Genomic DNA, 13,207 nt, shown 5'->3' with positions numbered 1-13,207 from the left:
AGATGTATATAACTTTTTTATATATATCCTGCTGGTTTTTTTAACTCACGCACATACAGTATTTCCCATCAATATCTGAGAGAGTTGTGTTCAGTAATCTGGAATATAAAGCCCTGATTCAAAAACTTGCAGCAGTGTTTGTGAATTTGTGAATTGATCATAAACTTCCTGACAATGCTATGAGCACTGAGAAAGCAGGAGTTTAGCCAGGATAAATTTTCAAGAAATTACGGAACTGGCATTTTAAAAAATAAACAACATAGAAAAAAAATAATGGCTTTGCCAACTTTTTTTTTTTTTTAACTTTCCAAGTAGAAAATCTCTTTTCCAGCACTTGGCTATGGAGTTTACTCTGTACTCATAGATTATGACACTAAGAGGAAAGCAGAGGCTGGAGACAAAGCTGCAAGAATTCTGCTTGGTCTCATTAGCTGCCCAAATTCATGTTTATCAATAGTCCTGCATATTTCCCCATGTGGGAATACTGGGATCTTTCCCTAGTTGTCACACTGAGTTTCAGGCAATACAAAATTATGAGGGGGTTGACTAGGGATACTTTTATAATACCAGCTATGCATCATCTGGTGAGGAGATAGAGGGGTGATTATGTGATAAAATTATTCCTGTTAACTTCAGTTAAGGAGAGAGGAACAGGAATGGAGATCTCTAAAATCAGTTTCCCTTTATATTTAAAAAAACACAGAGAAAATTTGATGGTAGGGAGAAAAGATCAGTACTACACTTTTCCCTGGTATGTTAGTTTTCTATGGATAGGGATTTTCATATGAGAGTGTGTAAGAGAAAATATTCAAACATGAAAGTTTTCCCTCCAAACCTGCAACTTCACGTTGGGAAGTTTTTGTCATGTGTCCTGGTGTTTGTGGAGAACAGGGTCACACCTCTGTAAGCTTTTAAAATGCAAAAAATCATCAATAGTATGTAAATGACTGTATAAATGGATCTGGCTCCAACCTATCAAACAATTGTTTTTCCTTTATTTTATATTGTTGGAGTTGAAAATCATAATCCTAGATATTTTGATTTTAGTCGTCAGATTTGTCAATGAAACCAAAAACTCAAGTAGCGTCACGGATTGTGCTACTAAATTTTGGCATATGTAACTGCAGTACATTGCACTTGCTTTTAAAAAATGTTTACCTTGCAGGGCCTTATGCTATATCTCTGAAAAAGCTGCATTTTCGGGAAAATTCAAAAGTTACTGTTAAAAAGGAATTTCATCCCCATTTCAATTTGCTGTTTTAAAATGCCAGGGAAATTACGTACCATTTTTTTTAAAAAAAAAAATAGCCTGTATGCTTTCAGTTCCTTGTCTTCTGTAGTAAATCTTTAGTCCTCTCTAGTAAAATCAACACATTTTGAACTTTTTAAGAAACTTTGTTTTCAAAATTAGAGACAAATCATCCATTTGTCAATATGCTTAGTTTTTAGTTTTTGGGGGGGTTTTTTGCAACTCATGATCTTTTGGCAAAAGTTGCAGTAGTTGTGTATCAATCAATAATATGAGTAAAATGTTCATGACTAAGGCATGCTAATCATTTGGCCAAATTATACAATATTTGTCTTGTGGAATATATTTATTATAATGGCATAGAATCCATGAAAGGGTAAAAAAAAATCACTTGGAAGTGCTGATATTTTTTTTACCCTTTCATGGATTCTATGCCATTATAAATATATTCCATAAGACAAATATTGTACAGTTTGTCCAAATGATTATTATGCCAGTCTAAAAAACCCTGGTTAAGATTTTTTTTAAAGGTTTTAGGAACTGTTTTAGAGCAATGCATTTTTCAGATGCCTTAACAGAAAACCCTTTCTACATCAGTTTGTCTGCTAAAGACCCCTGAACCTGTGAGTGAGAAAAATGTATTAACAGAGTTTAAATCTTGGGTGCTGTGTGGTTTCCGGGCTGTATGGCCGTGTTCTAGCAGCATTCTCTCCTGACGTTTCGCCTGCATCTGTGGCTGGCATCTTCAGAGGATCTGATGTTGGGAAAGCAAGTGGAGTATATATACCTGTTGGAGTGTCCAGGGTGGGTGGGGAAACCTTGTCTGTGAGCAACAAAGGCGGCAACCAGGTCAATAGTTGAGGGCATCTGAATAGAAGTATGAATAACAATGAAGACTATAGCCTGGGAGTAACCCTGTAGATAGCAAGGTCACTGGTGGGAGCATCTGAATAGAAGTATCCTGGCCTTTCTTTCTTTTGTCTATGGTCATCCTGTGTTTGTGTGGAGCTGGTTTGACACAGTCTTGACCCTAGTATTTTTCAACACTGGCAGCCAAGTTCTGTTCATTTTCATAGTTTCTTCCTTCCTGTTAAAATTGTCCATGTGCTTATGGATTTCAATTGCTTCTCTGAAAGCCACTACGTCAGACTACACAGAGAAGCAATTGAAATCCATAAGCACATGGACAATTTTAACAGGAAGGAAGAAACTATGAAAATGAACAGAACTTGGCTGCCAGTGTTGAAAAATACTAGGGTCAAGACTGTGTCATACCAGCTCCACACAAACACAGGATGACCATAGACAAAAGAAAGAAAGGCCAGGATACTTCTATTCAGATGCTCCCACCAGTGACCTTGCTATCTACAGGGTTACTCCCAGGCTATAGTCTTCATTGTTATTCATACTTCTATTCAGATGCCCTCAACTATTGACCTGGTTGCCGCCTTTGTTACTCACAGACAAGGTTTCCCCACCCACCCTGGACACTCCAACAGGTATATATACTCCACTTGCTTTCCCAACATCAGATCCTCTGAAGATGCCAGCCACAGATGCAGGCGAAACGTCAGGAGAGAATGCTGCTAGAACACGGCCATACAGCCCGGAAACCACACAGCACCCAAGTGATTCCGGCCGTGAATGCCTTCGACAATACAGAGTTTAAATCTGTTGTATTCTCAATCTCTGGTACATGATTTGCTTCCGATGAGTATTTATGTTAAGAGTGCTGGGTTTTTTTAACCAAATCAATGAAAGCTCCAATTAATAAAACAAATATAGGCCACACTAAGGCACTGGTCTACAGACTCCCAAATTATAGAGCTGAACTAAATTCAAAGTAGTAATTAAAGGAAAAAGAAACAAGTACATTTCTTCTCCACAGAATGGACACAAAAGGAACATCTCTCCTCTCTTAATAAATGACTCACACCACCCTTCTCATAGTTATAATGAAAGCACCTCTCAGTCACCAATGTCTATTTGGCCAGTTTAGAATCCCTGTCATTCCCCTCAAGTACACACATAGATGTCTCTTGTATATATATATGCACATAGTACACAGTAATTATATATCTTTTTTTGCAATGTATTTCTTTTGTCTGTGATTTCTTTTTAATGGATATAGAAAGGCATATGAAATAGTTCCAGCTGTGCTAATAGACATACTCTGTAGTTCTGGCCATCAGCCAATACCCCCATACCCAACTATATTTTATTCCAAAATAGAAGCTTAAAGAAGCAATAATGGAATGTGGAAAAGAAATGGAGGTGCTTTCTGAAACACTCTTGAAGCCCTGGGAGAGATGTGGGGATGCTGTGAAGCAATCTGCAGTGGAGAAGTGGCAGATGGGGAAAGTACACTCCCACATCGAGGCTTCTTTTTAAGGTGAAAAAAAGGTATGTGGAGGATGAGCTACATGCATTTGCCTATAGAACTGAGTTTGACCCAAAGAGTGTATTATACACTGCACAGAATATAAATCGTACCCAAAAAGTTATAAAAGATCTATGCCAAAATGTATATATGCAATGGCAACACTTACACGGGGGGGAGGGGGGTCTTCTAGAAATGTAGAAGTAAAGGCACAAACCTCAGGCTACTGTTCAGTGAAAAAACAATGGTTCTGGCAGAGCAAAAGTCATAGAACATCATGTCCTATATGGATTTTTTTAAAATATCATTGAATCCTTCAACTATATCAACTAAATTGATGACTTTGGAGTGGCACTGCCAGCATCTGACTTCAGACTATTTAATAAAAAACAGTTTGATAGCAGACCAAGAATCCAACAATATGGCCAGAGCTGCTGAGTGTGTACAAACTTAAAAATTTTCTTCAGGTGAAGTGACATTTATGTACATTTTACTACGTATCAAGCAAAAGTTTGCACAATTTGGAAATCTGATGTATAATTTTGTGATCTTGCAGCATATGCCAGAAAAAATGGCATATTTACTTCCTCTTTATTCACTGATAAGAAAAACTTTGATTAAAGCTTCCCATGTGTAATCAAAAGTCAAGCAAAAGTTCGCACAATTTGGAAATCTGATGTATAATTTTGTGATCTTGTAGCATATGCCGGAAAAAGGGCATATTTACCTCCTCTTTATTCACTGATATGAAATTCTTTGAATAAAGCTTCCTATGCTTAATCTACACATAACATCTGAAGTATCTGTCCATACATAAATCTATCTATTGTTCTGTAAGGAAAGAAGGCACTGAAAGCATAGCAGGCAATTTTAAAAACTATTTAAAAAAACCATTGAGTGTCAGATATGGGGGACAAAAACAACTTACGTGGAGTTGAAAATCTATTCAAAAAAAGAAAACTATACTAAGGATTCTAGAAAAAATAGATAAGCATGAAGTTGCAGCATAAACTTATTAATGACAAATCTGGGAACAATATAGAAGGGATAGAAATGGAATATAATTTCTAATGTGGTCTACTAAGCCTGGTTTAATTTATTTGCTTTTCATTTTCATTCTTCAGGGAGGACACAGCTATGTGTGCCCTAATCTTTCATTTCCCTAACATTTACACAACAATCGCCTTGACATTTCTGTGGCTGGAATAATGCCACCTCTAAGAAGAAAGCTGTGCAAAGATAAGAGATTGTCATGAACAAAGGAAAATACAACAGCTTTTATACTCTTTCCATTCCAGTTCATCTAAATAGCATTGTTCATCTACAGAACTTTGCTTTTACTCCTATGCGGAGTTTGGACAGAGCAAAAAGTGAATGGTAAATGTTGGGCAGAGTATGGGAAGAGAAAGACATTATTTCTACCACTACCAACCCAGGTACTCTAGCAAAATCATTTTACTAATCCCAGACTTTCATGTCTCATTGTTCTACACTGACCACCATACCTCCTCGAGAAACTGATGCAAAAAAAGAAGCAACTCTGGCACTGAAATGGACAAAAAAATGGATCTGACATCTTTTAAACCACTAAACAAAACATTGCTGAATGGAGCTCAAAATTGTTCCACTTATTCACATGTCCACAAATTATAGTTGCACAGAACTAGCAAAGGAAAGTAGATAGACTGCTCTATTCACCAGTGACATATAAATCAGTCTTTAAAAACGTCCAATCTCTGTGGTGATACAACAGTATCCCACAGGATGCATACACCAACATTAACTTTTTACCATACTCTCAATATTCTCTAGTCACTGGAAGCACCTTGGCAATAAAAGCTTATTTCTCCAAGGTAAATGCATTATGCTATATGCATTTTCTACCTGGTCACTGGAACTGGGTAATATATTGGCCAAATCTTTTGAATTTACACTTTGAAAGCGCTGTTACTGTTCATTAAGGCTCTTTGCTCTGTAAAAGTAATTAACAAAGCACAAGCCCTTGGGCCTGTTGGAATTTGCTTGGCCCACTATTTGTAAAGATACCACAGGGGACAAAATCACAGAATGGGGAAGATTCATCTGATTATACAAAACTCCAAGCTGCCCCCTTATCCAGAATTCCATGAAGTTAATTAAAGATGCAAGTCAAAGAGATTTGGTCTGAATTTCCTCATTATATAGTGTCTGGTAATATAAAGATGCTGTAAAGAGGGCTTTTTTTAAAAGGCCCTATTCAGTAGTGACTTTTCTGTTTGCTGGGGACTCATGTTTCTAAAGCTGTTCCGTCAAATTATGTGTAAAAATGTGAATGTCTGCAATGCTTTCAAATAGTGTATGCTAATCCATATTCTGAGAGCCTTCAGCTCTTATTTATAAATCTCTCATTTCCTTTTGCTTAACTTTACACAAGTATAATCACCCAGGTGCCTTTTTCCATCTATAATCTGCCACAGTACAGAAATCAGACAGACGTCTCTTTATTCATGATCATTCTTTTATATTTCTCCATGGCTAGGAGACACCACTTCTTTATATTATGACAACTGAATAAGATGAGTTTTGACAGGTGAAAAGTTAAGTGGAAAATAAACATGATATGCTGCTCACATGGAGAATTACAACTCATTCCGTATTTTTATGCTGGATTGTAAGATAAGCAAATATTAGAATTCAAATATTTTCATCCATTAATTTTAAAAGTAAAATAACACCATTTTAAAATACCAGGAAATCCCTCCGAAGTAGAAAAAACTGTCTCTATGGATGGCACATTCACACTGTAATAAATATTCAGCTACTGTCTATGAAAATGCTTAAATGATTATAAGTTTAGTATGTTAGACACATGAATTTATACTAAAAAGGACAAGAAAACATTGTAGTTAGTAAATACTATAATAGTTTTGCTCCTTATTAAATATGGCTCAGTCAGTAATATACTGAGGCCTTAAGCCAAAAGATTAAATGAACACATAAAGCTGTCCTATTCAATGTCAGAACTTGATCCATCTACTCTACCCAGTGTTGTCTACTCAAACCAGCAGCAGCTCCCAGGACTACAGGCAGGAAAAGTTCATCTTGACTTTGTTGTCTTAGATTCTCTATCTAAAGAGCTGAACCAAGATCTGCTGACAAAGTGGGTGCTCTACCACTGACCAACAAGATCTTTTAAACATTTAATTGCTTACAGTGATGCAGCATATCATTTCTAGCATCTGTATAGTATTTGGAAGGAAGGGATTTTTTTCACTTTGAAAAGTAATAGTGGGGTTGCATGTGAAAGTGAGATTTAAATTAAAACAACAATAGAAATGACAGCTTGGAATATTAGTGACTTGTGCAACATTAATTTGTGCTTCCTACCTCTTTCCCACCCATTCCCCATCACAACAAAAAAAGTCATCAGCCCCCCCATAAAGAATATCACAAATCAAGTTCACCTGGCATTGAGATTAAATGCTACCTTTGTCAGGTTTTTTTAAAGTGCATCTTTCTCATGGTTTTGCTTCTAAAGTGGGTGATGTGAAGCTCTCAAGGTATGTGATGCGATCTTGAGGTCTGCTTACAGCCTCTGAATACTTCTTGAACTTAAAACAGATTTGCACTGCAGTAGCTTTCATGGATTTAGGGAAAAATATGCCACTCCCAATAGTGTTTTTGCTTTAGCCACATTACAGTACATCATGTCACATCTTCATAACAGAACTGAGGACATAAGATAGGATGTCTATTTACAGATCTCTGGTGCCATTTGCAGAAAAATAGAGAATAGAAAGAAAAATAATTCCAAAAGTTCTGAATTTTAAAATATTTTCTCCCCAGCAAGAGGGTTGGTCCTTCACAAAGCAAATTTTACCTGTTCCATTAAAGTATGAAACATCAGATTAAATCTGGAATTTCTATTGTTGTCTTCTTATGGTGGTGTACGGCTTTGGCTGAGTAAGATTCAGATATAACCTGTTCACTCACAAGCCAACTTGCTGTCAAAACTGGACAGAGCAATAGCAAAGGCTTGAAGTGCACACATTGGGTAATTGTAGTCCATAGTGAAAATATCCTCAGCTACACGGCCAAACTGCATCACTATGTAGTCAGCTGAAATAAATACAAAGAAACACAGGAAATCATCAATATAACTTCTAGACAATGCAAATTCTGTTATGTAGCACAACATAAATAAGTTGGAAGGGGGAAAACTTTTCTTCTCGCACAAGCATATTGAGTCATACCATTCATTGGCCTGTCATAGTTAACATTTCCTTCTCTGAGTTGAAGAAGCTCTTATGGGTCTTGTGTGTATGTAAAGAGCCATCAAGTTGCAGCCAGCTTTTGGTGAGATTTTGGATGAGATTTTCAAGGCAAGAGATAACAGAGGTGGTTTGCCATTGCCTTCCTCTGCACAGCAATCCTGGTATTCCTTGGAGGTCTCCAATTTAAATACTAACCACAGCTGACCCTGCTTAGCTTCTGAAATCTGATGAGATCACGCTAGACTGGTCTATTGAGGTTAGGGCCATATGGCTGTTAGGTTAAGGTATTTCACATCACATACTGCATGATCCTTTAACTGCTCTAATTAAATGTACTGAATGTAAATGCAAAATCAGCCCTAAACTTTGACCCTGGAGGCCACCACCCACACGGAAGACCAAAGAAACGGTGGATGGACAGCATTGCTGAAGACATGTGTGCTGTCAACCTTACCCCTGAAAATGCCCAAAATCGAGCTATTTGGCAAAGAAAATGGGAATTCAGCCCTAGAAGAAGAAGAATGTATGTTCTGGTCCTATGAACCAACCAATTTTTTACTTTTATTTGAAAAATGCATATAAATAGTAGGATGTTATACAGATAGACCTCACTAATTTAACTGAAGAGGTCGTACTTACGATCGTTATCATGAATAATTTGAAAGTTTTTCACGGAGGCCTGTGTTACACGACCATGGAAATTTAAAACATAAGATTGGGTGTCATCATTCCAGACTGGGGTTTTGTTGTGCAGCTCAATGACACTCTCTGTGTTCTTGTTCTGCCACCTTGCAAGAAGCGTTTCATGTTCCTGTAAGAACGAGAGATATAAGCTTTAATTCAGTGAAGAGCCATTATGCTATGTATATATTTCAAGCAAGTGACTTCCTCATGCCACTCTTATATTAAAAACCCTCATAAAATGTAACCCCGTCTAAAGTGCACTTAAAACACAAGGGAAAAATTAAAACCTGCATTTCATCCCAAGACAGTTGCATACATGCAGCAACCCATTAGGAATCTGACAGCTGCATTTTCTACTTTTTTTTTTGAGGTTACATTTGAGGGTCTCTTCCCACTTCACAGTATAATATGATTATATGATAATCATGATATTACATTACAATTGTCAGGATGCGCTTGCTGGGGGCGTGGGGTGGGAAATGTCTGGCAGTGCTTTCACTTTTGCAGGTGCATTGCTATCAATGGTTCTGGCCTTGGAGTTCCACGGCTGGGAAGGGCCTCCAGGCTGGACATTTCTGACTCTTTCTGTTCCCATGTGGGGGTGGGGATTATGCTATCTATATTATCAACTGCTTGGCATCTTTTTGCCAGAATTGTATTTTTCTGTCTCTCATATGTCTTCAATAAAATCCTTGAAAAACTACAAGCGTTTTATTGTCTGAGTGGGGGACTGACAAAAATCATGATAACTCATGATAACATAAAACAAGGACTCAGTCTGACACTCTGACCAACACATTCATTTAACTCAGTATAGTGTTGTGTGAAATCTTAATTTGAATTCAGACTGTGTTCAAACACCACTTGCCCAGATTGAATTCATCCAAGAGTTCTTAAAGAGCTCAAGCAGGAAATTGCTGATCTTCTCACTTTAATATGCAGCTTATCCCTGAAATCAGCCTCCATCCCTGAAGACTGGAAGATGGCCAATGTCACACCAATCTTTAAGAAAGGATCTAGGGGGGACCCGGGAAATTACAGGCCAGTCAGTTTGACATCAGTTCCTGGTAAATTAGTAGAATCTATCATTAAAGATAAAATTATAAAACATATAGAAAAGCAAGACCTGCTGAGAAAGAGTCAGCATGGCTTTTGCAGAGGCAAATCCTTTCTTACAAACTTACTAGAGTTCTTTGAGGGTGTAAACAGGCATGTGGATAAAGGGGAACCAGTGGACATTGTCTACTTGGATTTCCAAAAGGCTTTTGACAAAGTTCATCACCAGAGACTATTGAGAAAACTCAGCAATCAAGGAATAAGAGGGGAAGTCCTCCTATGGATTAAAAACTGGTTGAGAAACAGGAAACAAAGAGTAGGTGTAAATGGGAAATTCTCACAATGGAGAGATGTAGGGAGTGGTGTCCCACAAGGATCCGTTTTGGGACCAGTGCTCTTTAACCTATTCATAAATGACCTGGAAGTAGGGGTGGTTAGCGTGGCCAAGTTTGCAGATGATACCAAATTATGTAGTGTGGTGAGAACCACAAAGGATTGCTATGAAAGAGCTCCAAGTGGACCTTTGATAAATTAGGTGAGTGGAGCATTTAAGAAATGGCAAATGCAGTTCAATGTAGCAAAATGTAAAAGTGATGCACATAGGGGCAAAAAAAAATCCAAACTTCACATACACGCTACAGAGGGGTCCAGTGCTAATCAGTCACAGACCAGGAAAGGGATTTGGGCGTCTTAGTTGATAGTTCCATGGGAATGTCAACTCAATGCATAGGCACCCTGTAGAAAAAGGCAAACTCTTTATGCTGGGGATAATTAGGAAAGGAATTGAGAATAAAACTGCAAAAATTGTCATGCCCTTATATAAAGCCGTGATGCGACCGCACTTGGAGTACTGTGTTCAGTTCTGGTCGCCACATCTCAAAAAGGATATTGAAGAGATAGAAAAAGTGCAGAGAAGGGCAACGAGGGATGATTAGAGGACTGGAGCACCTTCCTTATGAGGAGAGGCTGCAGCGTTTGGGACTCTTTAGTTTGGAGAGGAGGCGGCTGAGGGGGGATATGATTGAAGTCTATAAAATTATGCATGGGTAGAAAATGTTGACAGAGAGAAATTTTTCTCTCTTTCTCACAATACTAGAACCAGGGTGCATACATTGAAAATGCTGGGGGGAAGAATTAGGACTAATAAAAGGAAACACTTCTTCACGCAACGTGTGATTGGTGTTTGGAATATGCTGCCACAGGAGGTGGTGATGGCCACTAACCTGGATAGCTTTAAAAGGGGCTTGGACAGATTTATGGAGAAGAAGTCAATTTATGGCTACCAATCTTGATCCTCTTTGATCTGAGATTGCAAATGCCCTAACAGTCCAGGTGCTCGGGAGCAACAGCCGCAGAAGGCCATTGCTTTCACATCCTGCATGTGAGCTCCCAAAAGCACCTGGTGGGCCACTGTGAGTAGCAGAAAGCTGGACTAGATGGACTCTGGTCTGATCCAGCTGGCTTGTTCTTATGTTCTTATGGGGGGGGGGCATTGTCCCTCCTTGCCAAAATTTAATATCAGCTGCAAGAAGAATGGAAACTGGGGTCCCACATGGCATTTACTTTCCCCACTGGACTTGCCTTAGGGACATCCCCCCTCCTTTATTCAAATGGTGGATGACATACAGTAAAGTCAAGGCTGTAAGTTCCAGAGGAAAAGTTGCTGTGGGCAACAACAGCAACCAATTTGGAGCTGAGGCTTCTGATCTTGCCACAGAAAAAACGAGAAAGACCTATGAGTGTGGAAAAGATTTTAGAGGGGACATGATAGAGGTTTATACAATTATGCACAGGGTGGAATGAGGTGACAAAGAATGTTTTCTCCTCTCCCAAATTAGTATTGCCCCAGGGCATCCAATGAAGTTGATGGGCAGTAGATTCAGGACAGACAAAAGAAAATACTTCTTTATGCAATGAGTGATTGAAATGTTTAATTTGCTGCTAGAAGATATAAGAATGGCCACAGGCATAAATAGCTTTAAAAGGGGATTAGACAGATTTCTGGACTATCAGTGTCTACTAGTCATAGCAACTAAAGGGAATGTCCACATCCATAGGGAATGCCAGTGCCAGGAGGCAACATCCAAGTTAAATACATACATAAATTTAAAAAAGGGGGAAGGCCTCAGCCTCCATTCCCTGTTGTTAAACCTCCAGAAGAATTGGCTAGCCTTTTTATGATCAGGATGTGAACTAGATGGCCTACTGGTCTGACCCAGCAGGGCTTTTCTTACGTTCTTCAGATGTAGCTCTGTTTAGGATTACACAGATAGTGACTTACATTGCGTGGTCTGATGGAAACCCTTTCATGGTCCATATTCATTCCTGGTATGATGACACTCATTTTACGAGGACCTTTAAACCCCAAAACATTTGTCTCCTGTTTTTAAATAAATAAAAGAAACACTCTTAATATTGCACTCATTAAATCTGGAAATCAGCCTGCAGAATTATCCTATTGTTTTCCAACAATATGCAAAAATATTAAGGCCCAGAAAATAAAAAGCACATTTATCATAATTCTTACAAATGTGAACAAAAATTGGAGTGTTGTGTGGTTTCCGGGCTGTTCGGCAGGGTTTTAATAGCATTTTTTCCTGACATTTTGCCTGCAGCTGTGGCTGGCATCTTCAGATGATCTTCTGAAGATGCCAGCCACAGATGCAGGCGAAACATCAGGAGAAAATGCTACTAGAACACAGCCATAAAGCCCGGAAACCACACAACACCCCAGCGATTCTGGCCATGAAAGCCTTCAACAATACACTGAGCAAAAATTCATCAACACAACTTCATCCTACAAAAATGAAACATATTACAGTAATTCTTGTTAACAGTGCTACTATTACCACTTTGAATATTCTGAACTCACATGTTTATGAGGGGTTGGGAGTGGCCTAGATATGCTTTTACTGCTTTTATATCTAATGAGATGGCAGAGATGAAGTAGAAGTGTGCATTTGGATATCTGCAACTCAAAATTAAACCTGGAATCAGGTGTTTTGATATGTCTTAGGGATATGTGAAATGGTTCAGAACACTCCCAAAATTTTGGCAGTAAGGAATATTTATGTCCTAGAATTTTGGCAGTATTTCAGTTTCAGGGAGGCATAGGAGGAGGGGAGTGGAGGGAGAAATGGAGAGAAGGGGGAAGCTAGACTGAACCACCAGCTGTTAGTTGGAATGTTGGAAAGACCAATATTTTTCAATTTTATAATCCCTTTAAAATGCAAAGAGACAAAGTCTCTGACTAACAGCTGATGCCAATTAATAACAGATCTTGTCTTTGCAGTTCAAACGTATCAGCTATTATTCAAGCCATCTTTCTCACTGCTCTGCTGGCAACTGATGGATACATTCAGTTCAGTTCCTATTGATGATTTGTAGTCTAGACTGTTAACATTTAATAAGTCCCTCTCCTTGTAGGCTCAAATGGGCCCTCCTTGTTAGCTTTCCAAAGATTGATTAAGACCATTCTTTTCCAGGGGGCTTGGTGGGGGATTAAATGGAAGATCTATCCACAGCTGATTAATTTTTGAAAAGTTTTTAATTTATGCTGTTGAAGCTAGATTTGAATGGGCTGTT

The 13,207-nt window shown here is 38.4% G+C and overlaps 1 protein-coding gene across 4 annotated transcripts in view; it reads right to left on the bottom strand.

Moving 5' to 3' along the window:
• Positions 1–6,108: 6,108 nt before the first annotated feature.
• Positions 6,109–13,207, bottom strand: part of TUB (TUB bipartite transcription factor) — a 172,764-nt gene continuing 165,665 nt past the window's right edge. For all 4 annotated transcript variants that reach the window (XM_048485283.1, XM_048485286.1, XM_048485284.1 and 1 more), the window contains 3 exons: positions 11,904–12,002; positions 8,522–8,693; positions 6,109–7,727 (listed from right to left, as the gene is read on the bottom strand). In XM_048485283.1, coding sequence (XP_048341240.1) covers positions 7,594–7,727; positions 8,522–8,693; positions 11,904–12,002 — 405 coding nt within the window. In that variant the 3' untranslated portion in view covers positions 6,109–7,593. The remainder of the gene's footprint in view (positions 7,728–8,521; positions 8,694–11,903; positions 12,003–13,207) is intronic.

This window comes from Sphaerodactylus townsendi, linkage group LG02 (assembly GCF_021028975.2).
Source record: "Sphaerodactylus townsendi isolate TG3544 linkage group LG02, MPM_Stown_v2.3, whole genome shotgun sequence".
NCBI classification, from domain to species: domain Eukaryota; kingdom Metazoa; phylum Chordata; class Lepidosauria; order Squamata; family Sphaerodactylidae; genus Sphaerodactylus; species Sphaerodactylus townsendi.
The sequence above is the reverse complement of the archived record's forward strand: the minus strand, read 5'-3'. Positions and strand labels throughout refer to the sequence as shown.